The sequence below is a fragment of the Anser brachyrhynchus genome, assembly GCF_964034855.1.
Source record: "Anser brachyrhynchus genome assembly, chromosome: 1".
Taxonomy (NCBI): domain Eukaryota; kingdom Metazoa; phylum Chordata; class Aves; order Anseriformes; family Anatidae; genus Anser; species Anser brachyrhynchus.
Window position 1 is genome coordinate 48,751,359 of NC_137694.1, and position 24,634 is coordinate 48,775,992.

Below are 24,634 nucleotides of genomic sequence, written 5' to 3' on the forward strand. Positions count from 1 at the left end.
GGGGACTTTGTTTTTGCTAGGCATAACCTCGAGACCCAGAAATTCCTGTAATTATGCTTTGTCAACGTTTGAAGTAAAATGTTGCATGCTACGTGACAGTTTTTCTGTGGAAAATGACTAAATGATTGTCAAGTATCTGGAGCTCTTATACTGACAGATAATTTGCAGAGTTGTGTTTGTAATTAGTCCACAGAAGAAAAACTTGCTCTTGCTCAAGAAGAGGTAGTTTCCAGCAGAAATCGAATTGCTAATAATAATCAGCAGATCCAGGAACTGAAGAAAGCAAAGTCTGCGCTGGAACAGGATGCATCAAAGAAGGAACAGCAGCTGGGTGAGAAGACCAAAATGCTACAGGATCTTCAGAATGATAGGGTAAATATCTCTGTCTTTTGAAATCATCCCACAGACACACACAGCCTCTCTCACCCTCTCCCCGCCCCATTAATTCCTGGTACATCTCTAAACAGGGGTTGTTATTGGGGCATAGCACTGTTGTAGAGCATAGCAACAGCAATTTTATTGAACCTCCTGCTCGAAGACTGTTAACAGACAGCTGAAGTGAATTTGCTTTAAAATAGACTGATAATTTGTACTAAGTGGTTAGACATGCAGGAAAACAGTATTAATTTTAAATATAAAACTGTAAACATGCTGCTAATTGTTTGCCCTGCTAACTGTGGATAGAGATATTGATACATGGTGGTTGGGTGGTTGTTTTCCTACTTAGAGCTTTTGTAATTAAGGATTTGGGGTCCTAGATGGTTGTTGTTGTTGTTGTTGTTTTTGTGAACTTGGAAGAAGTTACTTTTCTAGCACCTTTAAAAATAAATAAATAAATATATATATATATATTTCTCTTCAAGATTTTGAAAGAAAAAGATTTGGCTAATGAAAAATGTAAAACAACAGAGCTCCAGGAAATAAAGAGTAGACTTGAAAAAGAAAGTGCCAAGCTGGGTGAAGAGCTCAGAGTCTGCAAGCAAGAATATGAGAAGGTATACTGAAACAAAGTGAATCTTCATGTGCTTGGTTATCTGATCAGAAATATGTGTTTTATTCAGTAGACATTATCTGGAATGGCTTTGCAAAGGTGGTTGCTGTAAATATCAGTATTACAGATAGGAGAACCAAAGCACAGATTTCACTGAGGTTCCTGAGTAATGCCGACCTGATTAGTGGTAGTCCTGAAGCTCCAGTTCCCAGTGTGCTTGGCCAGGTAGACCACATAACTTGTCTTAGTTTCAGGGTTTTTTTTCTGGTTTACTGTAGATTCACTGCATACGCTTGCTTGACAATTCTGAAGTGTAGAAAAGATGTCCCGAAGTGTCATGAATATGAAGTTTTCCAGATATTCTAGGAACATCTGGTACTTCTCAAATATGTGTCGTAGAGTTTGAAACTCCCTTGATGTGCTGTGGTTTTTAAAATGTCTTAAAAAGTCACACTTGGGGCGGGGGAAGGGACACAACATCGGGAGCCTCATAAAAGACCGTTTTCCAAAATCATAACAATCAAATGAGATGTCTAGAGGGTAAAAATCTGTAGACTTAATTAAATAGCTTTAAGTCTTCAGTAAAACAAGCTATTTCACACTATGAAATGTGTGCACACCAACAGCGGCTTAATATGTTCATCTTTTGATCTACATACAAGGAGTCAGACTAAAACAGAAATTGTCTCCTACAGGCCTATACTCTAATTCCCATTTCCTGTCAGGAAGTGGATAGATACACTCTTATAGGACATCCCCTTGTCCTCAGGTTATATTCTCTCTCTATCTTTGGTTTAGTTTGTGTCGAAAACTTTGATTTCTGGAAAACTGGCAACCCCCGTTAGGCTGTTAGTCCCTGTATGTTTGGCTGTGTAATTTTAAGGAAAAGGATTCCTATAAATTTAACTGAGTATTCTACTTCAAGATTTTTTTTCATTTTTTTTATTCCAGAAAAACAAACAAATGTTTAAAATCAAATGTATCATCCTGCTTGCTTAAAATTTAGTGTATATATTTATACCTCTAAGACTAAGAGAAGCCAGCTTTTTTCCATCAGTGTTTGTTTTTCACTTGGTCATTATTATGCTTTTAACCTGATTTTTACAACTAAAGAACAAAGTGAAGTAAATTTTAGAACCAACTCTAGAAAATGACAATGGTCATTTATTTTCAAAGAACAGTAAAAAATAATCCAACACAGCTTCTGCTATTTTAGTAGAAAAATACAGTAAATTTAAGTTTATTTTTAAAATTGAGCATTGTTCATAAAAATGGTATAAGTTTAAAGTCTTTGATCATGAAAATCACTGATAATCTGTGCTGTAAAATCATCCTTTTTTCCAATGATAAAATGCAAAATTATTGCTGTGCTATCCCTGGAAAGCAATTACATTAGTTTTGAATTTGTCAGCAAAACTTTCAATGTTGCCACTTTAACTTTGAGCTCTGTATCCTAACAGGAGGTAGCAAATCTCAAGGATGCAAAACAACTATTGATTCAACAGAAATTAGAGCTTCAGGGCAAAATAGATCATATGAATTCAGCTCTGGAACAGGAGAAAAAAAACCAACAAGCTGTCAAAGATCAGCTGAAAAAGAGAGAAGAAGAACTGAAGAAAGAATGTGTTGAAATTCAAGATAAACTGGTTAGTATGTTAGAGACTGTAAGACTGTTTTGTGAACGTGCCTTTGGATTCTTTCAGGGGCAGAGAGGAAGCATAGAGTTGTCTTAAGTTTTACATTATATTCATTTTTAAATGACAAGGTCAGAAATCTTTGAGGCATTTAATAGCATAGGAAGTTTCAGTAGGATGACAGTCTTGTGTAGTAGGGTTCACTGGATAAAAGTAATGATTCTGGTATTGTAAAGATTCTTTGCCTCATTTAAATATAAGGAATACAGAAAGAATACTTGGTTGTTTTTCTCTATTATGTGGTGTTCTTAGCACACTGAGGTAAAAGAGAAAGAAGAAGAAAACCGGAAACATGAGGAAAAGGAGGCCAAGCTCACCATGCAGGTCACAGCTCTGAATGAAAACCTGGCTACCATGAAGAAAGAGTGGCAAAGTAGTCAGAGGCGAGTGAGCGAGCTGGAGAAACAGACGGACGATTTACGTGGGGACATTGCTGTCTTAGAAGCGACAGTGCAGAACAATCAGGATGAGAGAAGAGCATTGCTGGAGAGGTAAGCAGTGGTCATGATGTTGTGAAAGTGTAGTTTGGGAAATGGGTAGCCTTGCACTGAAAACCACTTTCAATTGACTCAGGATCTGCATTCATGCTGTCCTTAAATCCATGTTTGTCTGGGCTGTGGCTTCCAAATTGGAACCTTCTGTTGTCCCTGCCAAAGCACAGCAAGCGGTGTTGTGAACGAACTGTACTCTGTGGGCTTTGACAGGGTGACCATATTGTAGGAAATCAGGCAGGCTTATCAGAACCTTACTTTGTCACCAAAGCCACATATCTGTGCCTGTGCTTAAAGATTTATGTCCATCCCTAAGAGCCTTCTAAATCCATTGGACGCCTTGGAATTTTAAGGTGTGTAGGTTGTGGCTTTTCATGTCATCTGTTGCGTGAACCATGCAAGGCCTGGCTCTGTTACCTGAGTAAACTTATCTTCTCTGTCACTCTGACTCTCCTTGGAACTCGATTCATTTGAATGAATCAGGATAGATGCACTTGTCATCCAGAAACCTGGATCAGACTCCTTAGTGCCTCCAATAACACAGAATTTGCTTATGGACTTCTAGGTGTGTCCACTGCTCATCGTTAGGGTATTGAACATGTAATTGGCTTAGACAGACTTTCTAAGGTTCACATGAGGCATTTTCTTCCTCCTAAAAACGTAGCATCTTCCTTTCTCCAGTTCTTTTGTTGTCTTTACAACATATTTATTAAGACTTAAGTAAGCAGAGCTGCTTTCCTTCAGGCAGCAAGAGGCACATGCAAGCCAGCAGGAGTTGCTTGAATGTAGAGATTATAAGGTTTACAACATCTGTGAGACTGGAAACTTCTTCCATCCTTATTTCCTGAGATGTTTGGTGAAGGCAGAATGGAAAACTTTATTCCGTCCTGTCAAGCTTGCTGATTGGCTTTTAAGCAGTAAGCCTTGGGAAAGGATGGGATCAATTCAAATGAGATTCTTTCTCTTTGGCTATCCCTTGTCATACTATGCTGAACTCATCCAGTAACCCTTTTACAGCTTAGTAGAAAAACGCCTTTTAAAATCTGTGTTTCAAGTTAACTGAATTTCAGCTGATGGGAGGTAGCCTTGCTAAAAGAAAAAGATTACTTTTCTGCTTTGTTGTTTGAAGTGATTTGCTGCAGATGCTTTGTGAGAGTGTTCTGTTGCACAGTGATGCTCATCAGGGCGTGCTGATTAATGGGCTGCATTCAGTACTGTCCCTGGTGTTGGGAGTAACTCCAGGTATTAAAAAGCCCCAGATATTTGGGAGCAATGCCAGATAATCTTAAATTGGTTGTTAGAACATTTTTCCAGCCAAGGCATCCAAGAACTTTTCACAGCAAGTGTATTTTCAGATGGATTTTATGAGGGTAACTCTTCTCAGTCATGACAACGTGCCCGGAGGAGGCAGAGTACATTGCCTTTGGACTGACTATTCACTATTTATCCTCAGGTGTATAAAAAGTGAGGGAGAAATTGAAAAGCTTCAAACCAAACTTGTAGAAATGAAGAAAAAGCTGGACAACACTACTGCTGCAATGCAGGAGCTAGGCCGAGAAAACCAGTCATTACAGGTATCATTTGATTTGAACCAAACCTGTTGATTCTCTCTGGGGGTCTTGTCAGAATTTCAGGTTTGCATCATATTTGTGGTGGGTTACCTTTCCACAGTGATTAAGATGTTCCTGTGGTGCACAAGGACCGTATTGCTGTCTGTAGGTTAACTCTGCTTTTAGGTTTCTCTCTGAATTATAAGCTCTCAGTGTCATGGCAGAATTGGTGCTTTTATACAGCATTGGGTAGTATATGCAATGTAATACAGCAAATTAGTAAGAATTACATATGCTTTTTTTTTTTTTTTAATTAAATAGATCAAACACACCCAAGCTCTCAACAGGAAATGGGCAGAAGACAATGAGGTACAGAATTGTATGGCCTGTGGAAAAGGCTTTTCAGTGACAGTGAGAAGGGTAGGTGTGTTTTACTGTATCTGTGGGGATTTTCTTTTTCCATTGTTTTCAAACTATTTTTCATGGGATTCAGACTTTAGAAAATGGCTTTAAAAGTGCTGTGATACTTGGGACATCTCAGAATACAAATACTGCTTACGGTGCCTTAAATACTAAAAATAAAGTTTGTGGGCCTTACTTTATTCATGCTGCTTTTGCCATTTTAATGATAGCATTTTATAAATGTCGTTAAATGCTTCAGTCCCCTAAGCAAGCAAAATGGTACTGTTGTAAGGGTATTTACAGTAAACTTACTTAAAACCAGCCTGGACTGAATTTCGAGGAGAAAAAGGAAGGTAAATTTGTTGAAACCACATATATGTGAAAATATAAGGCATCAACAAGATCTGGAGCTTGTGATCATAAATGCTAAGCAGACAAAGAACGGAAGAAACAACTGGGTATGTTTTAGGTCTGACCTTCAGACCTTCTTTGTAAAAACAGCTGCGGTCAGTTAAGATGTTAGCATCCCTTCATTGGCAGGGCCTGCCCTTCATCCAGAGATTATCCACCAAGTGACTTGGCAATGAAGTAGGTGAGGGATGTTGATGAGGTTCACTTTGCTTCCTGGCTTGGTGTTAGGTGGCTCTCCCTGTCCTGCATTATTTGTTGTGATGTCCTTTGGGTAGTCTTTGAACAAAGGCTGCTGGATCTTTTGATTCAAGGGTGTACTTCCCAGTGTGAAAGCAGCTAGTTACCTATAGGAAGAACATGTTTTATGCAAACAAAATAAGTTCAAGAGGAAAAATTCAAAAGGAGAATGAATTTCAACCAGTTCAGATCTGAAACTGGTATGGTCTTCCTTCTCAGTGAAGCAGCACTTGTAAGTATTTTATTCCTATACCCTTTATAAAGGATGTACTCCTTTGCCCTTCAGTGTACATGTAAGGTGCTTTGTAACTGTTATTTTAAAAGTCTGAAACATGAGAGTGTTCATTTGACATGGTAATTATCTCCATTTGTAATCTATACCCATAAGCCTGTAATTGATGTTCACCATATATGTTTTTTTTTTTCTTTCACAGCATCACTGTAGACAGTGTGGAAATATCTTCTGTGCTGAGTGCTCAGCAAAGAATGCCTTAACTCCTTCCTCTAAGAAGCCTGTTCGGGTCTGTGATACTTGCTTTAATGACTTGCAAGGATAACTGGCTATTGTGGGAGACAAAGAAATGTTACGCTAAAATTTATAATTTCTGTTGATGCACTTCATTCTGCACTCAGACTACTATTCAGTTTGGACAATGATTGTAACACTTGGCAAAATTTAGTATATTTTAAAATGTTTATTGATACCAAGTAAAACTATTGTATTTTTTGTGAGATATGGGCTCAGATCACCCATAGCTTATTGCCATTTATCCTGAAAAGAGCTTCTATGTCTAGATTAGAAATACCCAGTTATTTGTAAATAAAGTTTAAACAGAGGAGTAACAATGTATTTTTTTATCTTTATTTTTTTTGTTCAAGAGAAAACGCGTTTATGTGATATTGCAGTGTATTCTTGTTTCCTTCAATGGAAAAGGAAGATGCAAAAATTTGTGAGGATTTTGTGTATCAAATGTTGCTGTAATAGCATAACTAATTGTTGCATTTGATTACGTATCTCATGTTCTTTATAACCCCATTGTTTTGCTTTCTCTCTCTCTGGTTCTTGAACTTTTCTCTCTAAAATTCTAACTCTGCAGTGAGGGTAATTGGCTGGACTCAACTCTGTTTTATTCGCCCGCTTAGAACTTGTAGTATCAGCACCTGAGTTCTTTCCCAACTACAGCACTTGGATACTGGAATATCTTTACGCATTCTGTACTGCATTGTGTGTGTGTGTGTGTGTCTGTGTGTCTGTACGTGTGAACTAATGATGTGACCAAGTGTAGTGGGCATTGTAGGAGTACTACACAAAGCTCTCCCATATTAATCGATTTCACTTTTACATGTTTGATGAATGGATGTTAATATTCCAGAAACCCTTTATATGCAGGTTTTAAACAGTAAACAAACAAGGCAGATAGTAGCCTATAGCCCATCTGTCCCCCTGCCCATACCCTGGAAGTCCCAAGAAGTCCTTGTGGTTCTCAGGGATGTCCAGAAATTCCACACTAGGTATCCTACTAAGAAAAGCTCTTTTTTAGAGGGTGCAGTTTAGCTGACCTTTGCTCCTATCCCTTCCTTCAGCTTTTGGTGGAACAAGCTGAACTCCTGCTACCCCTAACAAACATCATTTTTCCATTGTTCCTTCTGTTCTTAGATGGTGTGTTAGTTCTATGATTTAGTTTGCTTAGGATGGTGATTTAACTCTCCTGGTGCTGGCTTAGTTATAAGCAAACAACTCTATAAATAAACAGGCCAATATATATGATTCTAGAGCATAGAAGCACAGAATGGCTTGGGTTGAAAGGGACCTTAAAGGTCATCCGCTCCACCCCTCCTGCACAGGACCCTAGATCAGTTTGTTCAAAGTCCCATCCAGCCTAACTTTGAACACTTCAATTGATGGAACAGTCGCAACTTCTCTGGGGAACCTGCTCCAGTGTCTCATCACCTTGGATTTGTTCTTCTTTCCTGTACTTGCAACAGAAGTTTCCTGCTGAGTTCATATAGACTGCTCTTTTTGTTGTGCTTTTATTTACACCTGTTTTTTCTTGCCTGCCTGTGTCTAAATTTTCCTCCCTTTGAAAGGAGTATCTGGTATCTGGCCTCAAAACCATTAAGGTTATTTCTTCTGAGCTGGGTTTATGCCTTCCAATACTTAGGGACCCTTAGTCTTAATTATCCTATTAAATTCCCTAGAACCCAAGCCCTTCTCTGTCTTACAAAATTGTGCCAGCTGTTCAGAGAAAAGGACTATGTCCTCAATTCCTCTACTTCTTGCCTTCCAAGGTAAGGAAACAAATTCTGTTACAATGATAGATGCTTAGCCATCTTTAGGCAGGTTTATTTACCTTTATCTATTGACAGCTTTATATGTGAATGAAGAGGAGCCTCTTTTATGAAAAATGTCTAGTCCTGACTAACTCTCAAGTGAAAAGACTTTTTAATCCCTATTCCCCAGTAATGATCTATATGTTTCATATCCCATCTTAGCTTACCTGTCTAGTTCTAAATTTGCATCCTCAAGGATTCTTCTTCAAGGAGTCATCTTAAAATTTAATTCCTATTATTCCTTATGCTTGAAATACATGCATTGTTATGTGCAACACTTACCAGCTTTTCTAGTTTGAACTTTTGAGGGTTGTTTGCTTGAAAGAAACAATTGCTGTGATGATTCCATGTGAATAGATCCTCTGGGCTTGCTGCTTGTCCTTGTCAGGGTAACTGCTTGGAATAAGAATTCTTTGAAAGGAAAGTATGAACAGAATCTCTGCCTCTGGGGATTTTTTTCTGTTCATTTATTTACTGAGGGAATCCAGAGAGTTTGCTTTCAAGCCTTTCTTTGTCTGATACATGGCTTCAGAAATCTGGCAAAGGTAAAGATGTCACAGTCTTGCTCCTGCCTAGGTACGCACCGTCCGGTTGTGTAACACACAGAGTGTACTGCTTTCAGGGTGAAGGACAACCACGTGGAGCAGAAGGGATTTTAAGAGGGAAAAGAGAAACCTCCGACAACTTCATGAAGGACAAAACGTATGTGGTGAACGAAGATGGAAGTTTCTCAGGGGGAGCTAGGGAAATGGTTAAAAGACCCGCTTGTGTTCAGATGTTTACTTTTGAACGGGAATGTCTGAAAGCTGAGGAGAGAGCTCTACAGCAAAGAGGAAATGGTAGAAGCTCTGCTATCGTTGTTCTTGATTTTGGGATGCTTTGCTGTAAAGACAAGCAAAGTCATCTCGCTCAGCTGGCTGCTGAAGCAGTGTGTTTGGTTGACCACCAGACAACTCAGGAGTTGGACTCGATGATCCTTATGGGTCCCTTCCAACTTGGGATATTCTATGATTCTAACTCAGGATGGAGCTCCCCAGCTTCAAGGTGAAACTGTCTCAATTTCTGAAGGCTTCTTTTTGCTGGCTGATGCATGTGACTGACTTCTTGAGGGGACAGAAATGCTTTTCAAATACACATTTGAAGAAAGAGGGATTGTTAAAATCAGGAGGAGCAGTGCTGAGGTAGAAGCTTTGAGGTTTGAGTCCGAAGCAATGTTAGGAGCTCTACAGCTTTTCACTGGAATAAATTAGTGGCTTCATCTTATGCTCCTACTCTTGTGTTTATGATTCCTAGTGCAGGTCTGTATGCATTGACAATTCGTTGGTATGATAGACCACATAATGCTGGCTGCCATGTTGGAAATTGTGCTCAAGCTCAGTAAAACAACCTATGAGTATTACTATATATGTAAGGAAAACTGGAAGGTGAAAAGTGTTGTATTTATAAATGTGCTTGTAGATTCTGACTACTTTGAAGGGTATGTTGTCAGTAAGATGTGGGTTTTTTGTTGCACTCCTTTAAAATATAAATAATAGGAGAAACCTAGTAAAAAGTCTGATAGGTTTTACCATGCTGAGTTAAAGGACTCTGGACAAAGTAGTTAAATGCACTGATTTTTTCAGGCTACAAACATAGAAACATAAAAAAAAATGGCAGAAGAGACTAGAACATGGGAACAAGAAGGTGAAAACTTGTGGTGATGTGTTTTAGCACCCTTTAGCAAGAACCACATAGCTCTGATTCACTGAGGAGAGGCCATTGTAGAGTAAGATGTCAAGGGGAAGAATGGTGTAACCAATGCTTGAACCAGAAGGTATGTGGGATCCTCGAGCTGCCTTTGATTGCCAGCCATTACTGTGGCATCAGAAGTGGGACAGCGAAGTGTGGGACTTGTTCCTGGGACTGTGGATAGAGCATCCTCAGAGGGACATTCAGCATCTCTGGTGAAGAATAATCTGAAACACCAACTGCTGCATGGGCTGAGACAATCTACCGAGTCATTTGGAGAAGCATAAAGGATGGTCTTGTTAAGGGTGGGGAGAGGTTCTTTTAACTTTTTGGAGACGCTGCATCTCTTCCCAGTCAAACAGCCACGATCCCTTGGGCTGTTGTCTCCAAAATGCTAAATCCCCACTGTTTTATTCTGGCCTCATGTCACCAATGCATACTTCATATTTTCATACTGCAGTCCCCATGGAGGCAGAGAGCATTGCAGGGTTCAGTGGCAAGCTTTTGATCTTAGCTTGATATGCTTCACTGTTATTTCTTCTCCCCATGTATTCCTTCCCTCCAATAACCTTCCCCTTTCTGCGAAGGTTTAACAAAGATTATAAAATTGAGTCACAGTAGGAAAAATTGCTGTCTGCAGATGAAGAGGCAAAGGGAAGTTTCTGCTGCTGCTTCCAGCAGAGACAAGAGGTTTAGAGGGATCTCATTTTTCATCTGGCTTTGCTCTGGCACAAGAGTTCAATGCTCTAGAATACAGTGCAGTTTTTTTCTCTGTTTTTGGAAGGTATTAAGTAACCAAGTTGTTGTGGAGTGTGGAGTGCTAGGCATGCAAGAGCAATGAATGTTTTTGTTGGTTTTGGGGCCATTAGGTTTATCTGTGAATCCTCACTAGAAAACCTTTCTTAGTGAAGCAAGAGGGTATTTGGGAGCGGAAGCATGAAGTAACCTTGCTTTTTGTATCACTTATTAGTAAGAATAATTGTTTCTAATATGCTAGATGTAAAAGAAGTGGCATTCCTAAAGAAGGGACTGGAAAAAAAAAAAGTATTTTTCTAGATTGTTCAATGTCAGTTAAATGGAAAGTTGCAACAAATGCTTTTTGCAAAACTTAAAAATTTATGACCAGTACTCAGTGGCAGACAGAACACTGCTGAAGCTGAAGTTCAAACAGAGCATGAACTATGCCAGGAGGAATGATACTATGGTTTGAGTATGCTAAAACTGTTAAATTACTTCTCCAAGTACCACCCCTTCCACTCATATTCTTGTGGGACTAGGAAATAACACTGTCATTTGCACTATGCACTTTTTGCTGTCTAACTGAATATAATCTACAGGAAGCGGAATGGCACTGCTGGCATTGCGTGTGTTAGCTGTAACCAGTGGGCAGAAGGTTTATCTTCAGCTGGACTTTCACTGCATTACATTTGGCCCCTTGCTATGTAAGGAGAATTGCACTCATAATTACTTTGTACCAAAAATAAGGTCATCATCCGGGAGCACATGTAACAAGAAAATTCATGTAGTCACTCACATGTTGTCTTTGTAGAGCGTCATTTTAAGCTTATAAAGTGAGAATACATTAATTTTATGTATTTTCAAGGTTCTTGCCAGTTGTCCAGTCCTTCATTTTTGAAGTATTGACCTCACCATCCCTTTTAGGATAAGTTTAAAATTATTGTCCAACCACAGCCTTTCTTCGAAAACACTAAGTGGTCTACTTTTCAAAAACCAGCAATAATTGGATAGTAAAGTCCCTCCACAGAAACTCACTTGTGTTTCTCTCTCTCTTTCTTTAAAGTGGCACTGAATGAAGAGCTTTGTATCTTTAGAGAGAACGCGAGATGCCACTTAGAATCACAATAACAAAGAGAATAGGCACTGGTTAATGTAATAAACTCTGCCTTTTGTCTGCAGTGTGCCATATACTATGCACTTGCTGTGCAGCAGATACAGGAGTACCTGCTCATGTGCAGATTACTGAAGCCCTGCTAACCCCTTTAGATCAACGTTACTATAAAAGCAGAAGCCTGGTAGGCATGTTTTCCAACTTTGCCTCCCCCTGTGACCTAAACTGAAAAACAAATTCACCCCTGTTTCCTGCCTTTTTAGGGTAAAGAGGGCTGGGAACAGTGTTCATTGTTAAATGCCGACAGGCCAGCACTGGCAGGTCCGGGCTCCTGCTGCTGGGTTTATGGCGAAGTGCTCTGCTGTATCACGCTAAGTCTTGATTCCGGGCACAGGAGGGATGTTTAGAAGAATGTCTCGCTGAGTTAGCAAATACCAGAACTTTTTATAGTAATGTGTCCAAAATGCTGCTTGTATAGGATTTGTCACTTTTGTAAGAAAAGGAAAAAAAAAAAAATCAGAAAAAAAATAAAAATCATGAAACCCCACGATTTGATGCCGTTACATAAGATTTCATTTGAACTACCTCTCAGTGTGAAATTCAAACATTAGGTAAGTTTAATAGGGTTTGCTCACTGTCACGTTATGTAAAAGTTATAGTGAAAGCCAAAATTGCAAAAGTTTATCACCAAAAAAAAAAAGTTGTCTTTTTTTTTTTTTTAATATATTTGGAAGTATCCAGTAGTTTCAAGTTACTGTAAACTCTGTTGAATTCTTTTAACCTCTGTAGTTTCAATCTTGCAAACTCTAGCTGCTGGACAGGAAATAAATCATAACCACAACCTTTCATAATCATGGTCTGCTGGGTAAAAACAATTTTGTATACAGCTATGTCATTTGGCTATGGATAGCCTCATTCACCAAATGTACCATTAATTTAGCATTTTTTTCCTTCAATATGCAAGATGTGAGCTTGATGAATGGTTTCTGTAATGGATGTGTGCCACAAATAGCATTGTGCTGTTTGCCTCTTTTCAGCATTTTAATGATCAGTTTATTATTGCAGATGTGAATATCACACATAGAACTTATTTTCTGTAGAATTGTATAAAATATAAATGGAAGAAGTTTTAAGTTCTTACCCAGTATTTAGAGGTAATGTATTATAATAGCCTTATGATGCAATTTTACCTACAGAGTACTGCACTTATTTTAAACTGGATCATACCATCTTGGTAGGTGTAGATAAATTTTGCATGAGTGTGTTTGGGTTTTGTTTCTTTTTCATTGGAGTTTGATTCTTAAGTTCCATTTTCAGTGTTTGTGTTTACTACTTGTGATCATGTAGTTGTGCCTTACATTGTGGAAAAAAATTTAGTCCAGCGTGCACTGTAATTCCTAAACTCTGCGATTTGGAAGGTGGCTGTGGATTTGGATGAGTAAACGACACCATGCATCAACCAGTTCTGTATAAACTATGATGAAATGTTATTGAAATGTAATTTTTGTTTTCTAACCTGTTACAGGAATGATGAATGACAATAAAAGAAAAAATTAGACCTTTCTAACAGATCTTTCTGTCGTTCACTTCAGACAGTAAAGCTACTTTGAATTGGGGAATATATCATCGTATAAGTGAACTCTTGGGAAGCCACACATTTGGGAACAACTAAATGCTCCAGTTTCTTAGACCTGTGGGAAGCTGCAACAAAAGCTTTCACTTTCATGAGGAGGCAGTGATAATGACTGGTTTTCACAAGTTAAATTCAGAGTGGTTTTTCCTTTCCTAACAACTGCGCAAGTCTGCTGGGTATACTGGGCTCAGTTATTCTTTCTGTCACTGACCATGTTCCTACATTGTGTTCGGTGCAGTCTAACAACTGGCATAACTGGAAGGCTCAAAATTAGCGTTCGTTTTAGTTCTTCACATTATGGGAGGTTTCACTTATTGGATGAAAACCTCTAAAAGAGCTGAACTGCAGTGCAGAGAGAACCCAGGTGATCAACGTGTGCCCCATGATAAAGCCAGTATTGAATTATGGGGCCATTTACAAAAAAAATACATTTCAAAACCGAAGTAGATCTTCCTAGGGGTTTGGTGTAGACAGTAGAAAAGGTTTGAGAGAGGCTTTCTCTGAAAGGCGATTCAAGTTGAGAAGTTGATTTCTGCTTTGCTTGTTTTCTGGGGCATCTTCCTCTCCAGACCACAGAAGAGCCTGTTGAGTTTGTCTCCCTAAAGACAGCCTGTGTGTAAGTACCTCCTTCCCCTAGGGTGTCCCCTTTGGAAATGTGCTGACCTCTGGGAAATACTGAATCTCCAGGCAGGAGAGTTGCCTGGTAAACTGAGCAGACCTGTCTTAAAGGTCTTTCTGGCAAAAAAATATGCAGAGGTGCAAAACACCCCCTTCCCCTCTGCCAGTGCACAAAGCTCGGGGCTTAATCTGACAGGTGTGACTTCTCTGGGGTTAAAAACCTTTCTTTGGTATCGTCACTGATTGCAAGATACTGTGAGATTCTGGAGAGGTGCTGGGGATGGATGGGTGCAACACAGCACACAGCTGAGCATGGCATCGGTGGAGATGGAGCACAGCTGTTGAAGCCAAGCTGTGGTCAAGTGTCTGCAGCTTGCGTGGCTTCTTGGAGCAGCTCTGCTGTCTGCTTTGTTCTGCTCTTCTGCCGTACGCATTCACCCCTGGACATGCAGCCTGGGTAGCTGTCCCTTTCTCACTAGGCTGTGACAGAAACTTGCCCATCGTGGGCATAGAAGGGAAGAGCAGGAGCATGTACTGCAGTGGCATCGGGAGGACGATGGACCAGGTAAGTACATGCAGCCTCCAGACCAGAGTTTGTGTGTAGATGTGAACCACTCAAGTGGAGAAAACATACCATAACATCCTGATGGGTGGAGTTGGATTAGACAGAACATCTGAACTCATGACTAATTTGATGCCAGAGGCGAAAGATAGGGAGGTATGCTGACTTAACTGTGAGTAATGCAAACTGGAATGGCGCTCCTAAATTCTTCAGCGTAGTCTTCATCTGTGTGGCTTCTCTGTTCAGTTCATCCTAAAATCGTTTCTGGTACTGAAGGGATATTCTAAAGGTTTACTTCCATGCTTAGGGAGAGACTGACTGGGCACAAGAAGTGGGAGAAGTGGCAGGATCATTTAGAGTGGCTTTAGAGAAGTCTCTCTTCCTCTGGTGACTGTGCTAATCTCAGATTAGCCCACGCTAGTGGGGTGAGAGCACCCTTCCTCCTCAGGAGTAACCTGCACGAATGCTGTGTCAACCAGTTACCAGTTATGTGGGGCTATACCAGCACCTCAAAAATAATTATAATAATAAAAAAATTAACAGGCACATACTTCTACTATATGGACCACAGACCTGGGATTGCAATGAAGTATTGAGTGTTTTAATGTAAAAAGAACGTTCAAGTTTCTGAAGAAAAGTTGAAAAGACGAGACATAGCAAAATTGAAGGCTGCACCAAGCATAAATAATGCATAATGACAGATCTGCTGATAAGAAAGCTGTGAGAGACTTTGGATAAAAAGAGTCCCCATTAAAAGGGGGACATTGTTGCACTTCTTTCTTTTTATATGTTCTGTAGCATCTGTAGTTTATGTGAATGTTAGATGTAAGGATGAGCATTTTCAAATAAACAGGGCACTAAGCAACCTTTTCATTTTGAAAATAAATGGCTACTCAAAAAAATGTTTTTACTGATCTGCCCCCACAAGCTGAGTGTGAGATGTTATAGTTTAGTAGGTAGAAAAGCAGTAAGTACAGGGAGCTATGGCTAGACAGTTCCCTACAATTTTAATTTTTGTGAAATTTATTAATACAATTTGAATGAGCTCAGAATAACCCCTCTAGACTTCTGGTGAATGATTTCTCCTCACCAACACAGGTGTTTTCCCTGTCCTGCTTTATAGGAAACAACAAGTTGTGTTAACACTTCCCTGGATGGCAAGAGCCTTCCCCTAGCTGAAGCAAAGGAGCATCTAAGAATGATGGTTTGGTGCCTGGCTCGTTCTCCCCATTCTCCCCCTCCAATTCATTCCTACGTTCTGTGGTCAAAACTCATTGCTTCTGTCTAGTCAAGTCAAAAGTTTGCTAGTGTCAGAAAGCGAAGGCATGCTGGAAGAAATAACTATGTTATCACCACAATAGTCTTCCACTGGATCTGTCCATGCTGTGCTGGCATTATTAAATTTCAGAGGATTCAGCTGGGAAGCAGAAAAGAGTGCTTTTCTTGGTTTCGTCTTGCTTAGTGTAATTGGAGATTGCCATTTCTATCTGTGACATCCATGTTTTCTGTAACAAGAAAAATAATCTGTAAACGCAGGCAATCTGGAAAGTTCTAGTAATTCAGACAGATGAACACCCATGAGCCTTCAGCTTCTTTGGTGTTTCTTCAGGCCCTTGCTCATAATTCCTGAAACGAATGTGAGTTTTCCCTGAGCCCGAACACTCCCCATTGCTAAGGCCACAGCACATCATTAGAGTCTCTGTCTGGGGCCAGAGATTTCCAATGAGACTTTACTTTTTGATATGAAGATGGGACTTTAATGCTCTGTTTGCTTGAAATTTTGAAACTTGCTGCAGGCTATTTCACCCATTTTTGTGTAGCGTTTATTAATTTAATGCTGTCCCTGCAGTTTGGGCTCCCTGCTACCCTGATTAAGACAGCTCCGGTGCTATCAATATTGCAAGTTGTTGGCCCCTCTGAGGTCTGTCATGTGCTGCCACATGAATTTCAGTTTCCTGCACCATGCTGACAGCATTCATCTCTACATCCCCTATCATCCAGGTACGAAGGCAGGGGGTAGTGGCTGGAGAGAGGGGTTTAAATACATAAATGTAACTTCTCTCTGTGCTAGTCCAGATGGTCTGGGTCACAGAAGCTGAGCTGTCTCTGAACTGCTGTGATGAGACATTGCAAATTGTTTGGCAGCAATACAAGCTGGAGGTCTAGCTGTGCTTCTGCCACCCCAGGGTTTTTGTTTTGCCTATTCAGTGGCTGCTCTCCCTGCTGTAAGGCACAAAGAGTCACTGGGCTTTGATGCAGGGAGCAGAAATGCACGAGAGGCAGCTCTACTTCATGCTACTTTAGGATTCATAAATTTTGTTATCGACCCATCTGATTGCTTCTTACCTGTGTTTAAACCCCGAACAAGACAAGTGCATCACTTTGAAAAACAGAAAGCAGAGGAGAGAGATTGCATGCTGGCTTCAGTATGGGTGGTTCCTCCGGCCCCTCTGGAACTGCCAGCGGAGGAGGGGATGATGAGCGGTGCTTGGGTAGTTGCACACGGCTGGCTGGGCAGGAGTGGTCCCTTACGAGTCAGGATTTCGAATGTTTAGGTTTTTGTGGCTCAGAGAGGAGGACGGCGGACGGGGAAGAAGGGCAGGGCAGCTGCATGGATGGGCTAAGTAAAAGCAGCGTATTTCAGTTCTGTGTTTTTGTGTGTCTGAGAGGGAGGTGAGAGTGGGGACAGGTGTCCAATGCATCTCCATTATGTACATGGTGAAAACTCAGGCAGCAAAATCTGGAGCATGTGCTCCCTGTACAGTCAATGCAGAGCTGTATTCTGGTGAGCTGGTGAACATGGGCCTTGCGAGGGAGCCCGGAGCCCAGGCAGGCCCCTCACAACACCGGGAAAACTTGGGGGTCACCTGCAGCATAGCAGGCCTCTGCTTGGGATGGCTCAATGGGAATATGGCACCTACGCCTTCATTCAGCTTACCATCTCCCTTGTGATTTGGCTTATCTGATTAGAGGATCTGATCAGAGCTGGCAACACTTGGATGTGCAGGGATGGGATCAGGAAAGCTAAGGCAATGACTGAACTAAACTTGGCGAGTGGTGCAAAGAATAACAAGAAGGGGTTCTACAGGTACGTTTACTCTGGTAGATAATGGTGGGACAAAGGGGGAATGGTCTTAAACTGAAAAAGGATAAATTTAGATTAGATGTTAGGAAGAAATTCTTCACTCTGAGGGCGGTGAGGCCCTGGCACAGGTTGCCCAGAGAAGCTGTGGATGCCCCATCCCTGGAGGTGTTCAAGGCCAGGCTGGATGGGGCCTTGGGCAGCCTGCTCTGGTGGGAGGTGTCCCTGCCCATGGCAGGGGGTTGGAACTGGGTGGTCTTTAAGGTCCCTTCCAACCCAAGCCATTCTATAATTCTGTCTACCTCAAGGTCCTGGTCTGATGGTCCTCACAAATATCAGTCATTTTAGGAAGATCATCATCCTTTCTGTCTTGCAGATCATTATCAGCTAAAACTGCGGGACCATCTTGGCTAGCTACGTTTGTTTTAAAAAACATGCTGACTGTGCTGGGACTGGGTTTAGGAGCTGAAATATAGTAGTTTATCCAAAACAGTGATGGATAGGGTCTACCTTTCCTAAGAATCAGAGAGACCTAAGTAAAAATGCTGTAATGTTACTGCATCCAAGTGAAAAGAGTCTTTCAGTGCTTTGATAAAATGAATCTGGGAGACACTGAGGTGATTGTGACCTGGCATGAAGACTTCAAAAGGGAATGTTAATATTTCAGTCGCAGGAGATGGTAACTACTTCTTAAGTAGATACCTATTTCAAGTAGGAACCAGTGGCTTGGAAACGGAAAGAATTCACTCATTGTTTTTCCCTGAAAAAGTCTGTCTACTGTGATTTATTTTTAAGAATTAGTATTAGTGGTAGTCAGATTTTTGTGCGTTAGGGACTAGAGAATGAAATTCAACTTACAGGAAAAAAAATACCCAAGCTGTGAAGTGCCTAGCACACTTTCAGATGTTAAAAACAGCACTGCTGGTAGAAATGTGATATGGTGTGAAAGTGAGGGGTAAATTTATATAACAGTAGAATTAATCATACCATCTGTTCAATCTGAAACTGCAAGAGTGTGCTGCGCATAGATGAACACAATTTTCTGATCTGGATACTACAGATATGATATGGGGGGACTGTTTTGTTTTTGACTTCTCTGGAGGGGCCGACAGTCTTCATTTCTGTTATGCAAGAAGTGTCTTTTTTTTTTTTTTTTTAGCAAACAGAAATCATGTTGTTTTTCAAAAGGATATGACATGCTATCAACCCTGATAGAAAGTTGGTACAAGTTCAACAGTAAAAATTCTGTAGCAAATAAAATATGTGAACAAGCACACTTTTTTTTTTTTGATATGTTTGTTTTGTTTTTGGTCAAATATCACAACTTTAATAGATTCTTAGCACAGCATGGCCACTTTCAGGCTGAGATCCTCCTCTAGGGCAAGCGTAGCTGTGTAATTACAGAAGAAAAAAGATGTATTACTTACCTTGGCAGTGTCTGTTTGTGCTTGTAGCAAGAAGACTGCTATGCACTGCCGATACCTATTTTCATGCTGTATTAGGAAAGCATTTCTCAGGCTGAAGACTGGAAAAAATGTGAAGAAATGGTATAAATTTCCTCATGCAGCTGCCACTCCAATTTCATATCACAGTCTAGTAATGACCGAAGGCATGATATGTGTGGTCATCTTTCCTGATTCTTAATAGGGCAAGGCACCCTTTTGGGGTTAATTTTTTGTTATGTAGGAAGCTTTGTTATTTCAAAAAATTAATTCTGCTTGTACTTGTTTTATTTTTAATACAATTTTTACTCAACCATTGTGTGGCTCAGCTGCTTTTAAGTCTTGCTGAGGATTGTTAAAAGAAGCTTCCATTCAGAGTGGACTAAAGCATAACTGAAGCTAGAGAAGAACAGGTATCAACAAATTTTATCTGTTTTCAAACATGTCCATTTGAAGGCTTCTTTGTAGGGAAGTGGTTGTGCTCGCACTGGTGCTGGCCTTGGTCTCTCCCTGGAGTGTGTGCAGGGTGCGGTTACCTGTTGCAGTGCAGCAGATTGATTTGGCATTGCTTTTTGTGGCCAGTATGCACTGCTGTAAATGAAACAACAGTGAGCGAGGTGAGGGACTGCCCCCTTGCAAGTGGCGGCCCTGAACCCGCACAGCCAGGAGACAGTGCAGATCTCAGACCTCAAAACATTTCTGGAGGATATAGTGTCCTCTAATCCTGGTATTATAGAAAAAGAAAGGTGGAACATGTTTAACCATAGACTGCTTAAATTACTGCGGCAAATCAGTTAGCAGCAGAAATTTGCAGCAGCAGAGGGGGTACGTTTCAGAACTCATGCCTTATGTCAGCCTGTGGACAGATGAAAATATATTTTGTTTAGGACAAGTCCTAAAAATGAGTTTTCTGGGTAGTGCTCATCATCAGACTCAAAAATGTTTGTCAAAAGAGATTCTGTGGCTGTAATGATTACTGTTCTTATATACAGTGACAGACTGGTGGGCCTGGTGCTGTAACACTTAAAGTAAAGCATTCTTAGTGGAGCCATAATAATGAATTGCAAAGATTAAATCCAGACCAGAATGTCAAAACGAAAATAATTTCCAAGTCAGAAAGTATGTTTACTGCCTTCAGAGATGGATCCTCACTATTACATGTAAAGTTGCATCTCTGGTGCAAGGTCCTGCCATTCACAGATAGTAAGTAGGAGCACAGCATTGTCCCTCTTATCCCTTCACTGAAATGTGGAATGCTTTGGGCTAGCAGCTTTGCTTGCTGCTTTACACAAAATGGTGAAAATGTGAACTGCAGCCTCCCTGTAGTTATTTTTATCAATATTTTCACTATATTCCACTCCAACATGTGCTGTATTAGGATGGGACTTCCAAGGTGTAACAAGACTACAAGTAAATAATGGAGACTTGTGTGGCTACAACCTGTAATAAAATTGGTAGGAACATATGGGGAAGAAAACCAGCAATGAGGTGCAGGGAAGGCCATAACCAGTGTTTAGAGCCTGGCTGGGATGCAGCAGGTGATTTTGTCTGTTCTGCTGGTTGTGGCTAGGTCACAGGGAACCTGTTTAGAAATCTCTGAATATAGCAAATGGCGGCTAGGGAAAATTCCTCAGATCTTATTCTAATATCCAGTGTGGCTTTTATGCCCAGTGTTGTACGTGCAAGCCAGAGGGCTGCTGCCCTGGCCCCCCAGCAACCAGAAGCTGCCGATCCTGCATTGGGCCTGGGCTTGTGCAGAGCTGTGGGGCTGCCGGGGTTGCCCTGGCCGCCACACTGCAGGTGAGGTGCGGCCACTGGATTCATGCTGAGCTGGCAAGGGGGCACCTCAAGCAGGTAGACGGCATCTGGAGGACATTTAAAACAAGGTTATTCTCCTCTGTGTTCATCCACTTCTCATCTTTCTTCAGTTTCCTTTCACTGCCTATCTTTATTTCCTGTCAGCGTTGTTGCTGAATGCTAATTACCCTGAGTGAATATGTCTCAAGGTTATCATAAATTTTATGAGCTCTAGGTTCCTTTTCCACATCTATTGATTTCCTACAGAGTGCTCTAGCTTCTTGAGCTTTTCCTCCCTGTCCTTGGGGTTAGGATGGCTGGCAGGCCCTGGAGCCCAGAGTTTTGTATTTCTATTTCTCTCTGATAGAGGAGGCTCCTGGGGTCTTGGCTGTGTCAGGTCAGTGTCACTGAGGTGTGTGAGAGCTTGTCCCAGCGGATCAGACTTGGAGGCCTGACCCAACCTCTTATTTGGTGACAGCACGGATGCTCCTTAGGCAGGGCAAAGCTGGACACTCTCTGGAGGCTGGTCCTCATTCCCACCTCACCCAAGGGCACACCAGATGTTACCAGAGGTGTTTTTCTGTGTCAACGTGTTTGGAAGTCTATGAGCAGGGAAGCATTGACTTAGGGTGTGTGATTTCCATCCTCTCAAGGGCCAGCAGGGAGGTGAGTCAATGCAGCAGCAGGAGGTAAATCATCTCTCCAGCCTCCTCATATTTTGCTGCTGCACACATGAGGACACCAAGGAGAGTAGTGCACTGTAGTGTTGGGAATTGGGATAACTGAAAAAATGTTTCATAACTACTTTGGGATTGACGGTGTCCTTCAGAAATAGCTCTTGGGATTGACTTAGCATGTTAGGGTGGTTAGGGTAAGAAAATACTTGGCTCATGAGATAGAAGTCATTGAATTCTTTATACCTTATATGTGGTGAATGTACATATCTGAAAATTGCCAGTATGCACGTGAAAGTCACTGTTACAGAAACTGCAGTACAATTCAATCTGTGAAGCCAACCAGTGCAGAGACATTGGCACTCCACGCTTCTGGGGGTGGTTTGTGGGCAAGCGGTGTCTAATCCTTTCACCGCTACATACACAAATGGGTGAAGATGGTATTTATGAAAACATTCAGATGCACCCAGTCACGTACCTGTTATGTGGATAGGGTCAACGTTTTTCAATATCAGTCTGTCCAGTGGGATGGGCTGGTCGAGGACTGAGCAAAACCCACCTTCTCTTATGAGTGACTGCAGCTCGGGAGCGAGGGAAGGACAGACAGGGATTAAGCCTGTATCTGAGCCCCCGTATTTCTGGGAATAGAAAATGAACTTGATTAGCGGGTTGTCTGCCATCTGCTCATGAAGTATAGGCAATAAACAGCCCTAAATTATATGCTTTGTCTTATCAAAGGTGTTCAGAGAGCTTATTTGCCTAAGCAACCCCAGAAATCTTTTCTCTGAAAAACTTATCAGTATCTGGAACTCTTTTGTCAAGGTCATCGCCTGTATTAAAACAACACAATAGAAACACAGTATAGGTACACAGGCAGGAAACAGTCAAAGGTGTTCAAAGGTCCCCCCAGCCCCATTCTTTCAATATCAAGAGCTCTTCTCCCTTTCTTGGAAGTTATTTTGCTATTAGCATAAGGAAATACCACCTGTCTTTCATGCCTATTAGTCATCTTGTATTTTTCTTGCTGAAGATCAGTCTTCCAAAGTACATTCAAAATATTTACCACGCTGGAAAATACAATAACGTCTGCAACCACATGCATCTCTATCCGTTATTACCTTTTTGTTACGTTTAATTTTGGTAATTAATAGGAAATCATCAAATAGGAAGAGGTAGACATCAAGGAGTCTTGTGCTTTCTAAGGAGGAAGACAAAAAAGTCAGTTTGATGGTATGATTATTTTAAGGAATGCTAAGGAATTTCTAAATTGAGGCACATCTATGAATCATCTTACAATAGTCTTTTAAAAAAGAAGCATGACTTCCAGCATAGTACACAACTACTCATCCCCCCATCCACTCTCAAATACAATGCTTGAAAGTCATATATGCCTTTTGACGAATTTGGCTCTTAATATTTGTACTTTGTAGCAGCTACCACTTCATTATGCAAAAATAACTACTTGCCTGCCAGTAAAAGGGATCTGAATCACCTGCAGTACCTATGAATACAACAGCTGGCATGCTACAAATCAGCAAATCCTAACCAGTAAACAGTGAAACTTCTGAAAATGTCAGAGAGAAAGAAATAGTGAAGTACTGGTACCTACAGACATTTGTTTGCAGCCCTCTGCACAGACTTTCACATTGATGAAATGTTAACTGATGATATCACAAAGGCCTTTCAGAAACTATACAAAATAGAGTTGGCTTATCTTTTCTTCCTAGTTTGGAGGTCACGAGGATGCAAGGAATATAACAACAGATGTCTGTGAGAATGCTTCTAAGTCTTTAAGGTTGATCTCCATGCCTTGATGAAAATTCAGGTATTGTTATTGTATAAATAAGAGGGAATGATTTAACAGAAGAAAGAGTAATTTTTTAAAGCAACTTACTGCAGGGAATCTGGCTTTTAGGGTTACCAGGAAGTTCTCTCCTGAACTGGATTTGCAGAATTTGGTCCTTTGATCTCTTCCCTGTTTATAGTTCCTCCTTTACATGAACCTATGTTTCATCTTCCTGTATGGTCTCAGCTTACTGCCCTATGTAACTTCCATAATCACTTCCTCTCTCTGCTGCAGGCTTTATCCTTTGTAATATCTCCTCTGACTGCTCTGTACTGATAGAGCACATCTGGGCATGAAAAGCCTAACTACTGTTCACTGCAAATAGGGATGCTCAGAGCTATTGCTCCCAGGTAATCTGCAGGGTGATAAAATGTTTTCTTGCATGCTTGACTCTGAAAGGCTTTGGCTTGAAAACTCATCTCACTAAGGTTGTTTAAAACATTTTCTATGAAAAGGAACTACCTTGAAGTACTTACATGTTAATTGAGATTCAGAAGACCAGTTATCATGTATTAGAAGTCTTTTGAAAAATACCCATCTGTAAGTTTCTGTGAAGTCAAAAACTTGGTAGGGTGTTTTCCACAGCATCTATTGTACAGCAGTAGGCTTTTGTGGGCATTACACATGAAAGAATTATTTGTTGCAAACTCTCTCTACTGCTGCAGACCAAATTTTCTGTTTCTTTGATCTATGCTGTACTCAGAAAACCAATGAATGGCAGCAGTCAAAAGAGACTTCTGGAGGTCCCTGGTTGAACCCAGTGCTCCAAGAGCAGGTCGTTCAGTGTTTTATCCAGTCAAGTTCTGAATATGTTCAAGGATGGAGACTATGCAACCACTCTGGTCCCCTGCAACAATATTTGACCACCCTAATTTTAGTAAGGTTATCCAAATATCTAACATGAATACCCCATGCTGCAGCTTGTGTTGTTACTTCTCATCCTTTCACTGAACAACTCTATAAACTTTCAAAAACTATCCCTGTTTTTCACAGAGTGACATGACAGCTTGATCTGGTGGAATGCTGATCTGGAGCTTTCTGATTGTCTTCTCTGACTCCCAGTACCACTAAACATCAATTTTTGATTGCACTATTTTTAAATAGAAGTTGACAACAGAAACACTTGCTCCCTGAAAATTCTGACAATGCACCGATGTTTCTTCAAACAGAAGATTTCTAGCATTTCCTGTGTTATCTTCTTGATGCTAGGATTACCGAAAAACCATGCAATTGTGGTCTCAATGATTGCAGTTTCATTTGAAGAAACATGGTTCACCTCAAAGACAAATTTGTCTG

The 24,634-nt window shown here is 40.7% G+C and overlaps 2 protein-coding genes across 9 annotated transcripts in view; one reads left to right on the forward strand and one right to left on the reverse strand.

Moving 5' to 3' along the window:
* EEA1 (early endosome antigen 1) overlaps positions 1 to 13,251 on the forward strand; it is a 76,858-nt gene extending 63,607 nt beyond the window's left edge. For all 5 annotated transcript variants that reach the window (XM_080575558.1, XM_080575560.1, XM_080575557.1 and 2 more), the window contains 7 exons: positions 187 to 372; positions 864 to 995; positions 2,452 to 2,637; positions 2,938 to 3,176; positions 4,630 to 4,750; positions 5,048 to 5,146; positions 6,211 to 13,251. In XM_080575558.1, coding sequence (XP_080431684.1) covers positions 187 to 372; positions 864 to 995; positions 2,452 to 2,637; positions 2,938 to 3,176; positions 4,630 to 4,750; positions 5,048 to 5,146; positions 6,211 to 6,333 — 1,086 coding nt within the window. In that variant the 3' untranslated portion in view covers positions 6,334 to 13,251. The remainder of the gene's footprint in view (positions 1 to 186; positions 373 to 863; positions 996 to 2,451; positions 2,638 to 2,937; positions 3,177 to 4,629; positions 4,751 to 5,047; positions 5,147 to 6,210) is intronic.
* Positions 12,183 to 24,634, reverse strand: part of PLEKHG7 (pleckstrin homology and RhoGEF domain containing G7) — a 37,007-nt gene continuing 24,555 nt past the window's right edge. For all 4 annotated transcript variants that reach the window (XM_080575564.1, XM_080575562.1, XM_080575563.1 and 1 more), the window contains 4 exons: positions 22,611 to 22,690; positions 21,971 to 22,130; positions 19,007 to 19,104; positions 12,183 to 16,002 (listed from right to left, as the gene is read on the reverse strand). In XM_080575564.1, coding sequence (XP_080431690.1) covers positions 15,895 to 16,002; positions 19,007 to 19,104; positions 21,971 to 22,130; positions 22,611 to 22,690 — 446 coding nt within the window. In that variant the 3' untranslated portion in view covers positions 12,183 to 15,894. The remainder of the gene's footprint in view (positions 16,003 to 19,006; positions 19,105 to 21,970; positions 22,131 to 22,610; positions 22,691 to 24,634) is intronic.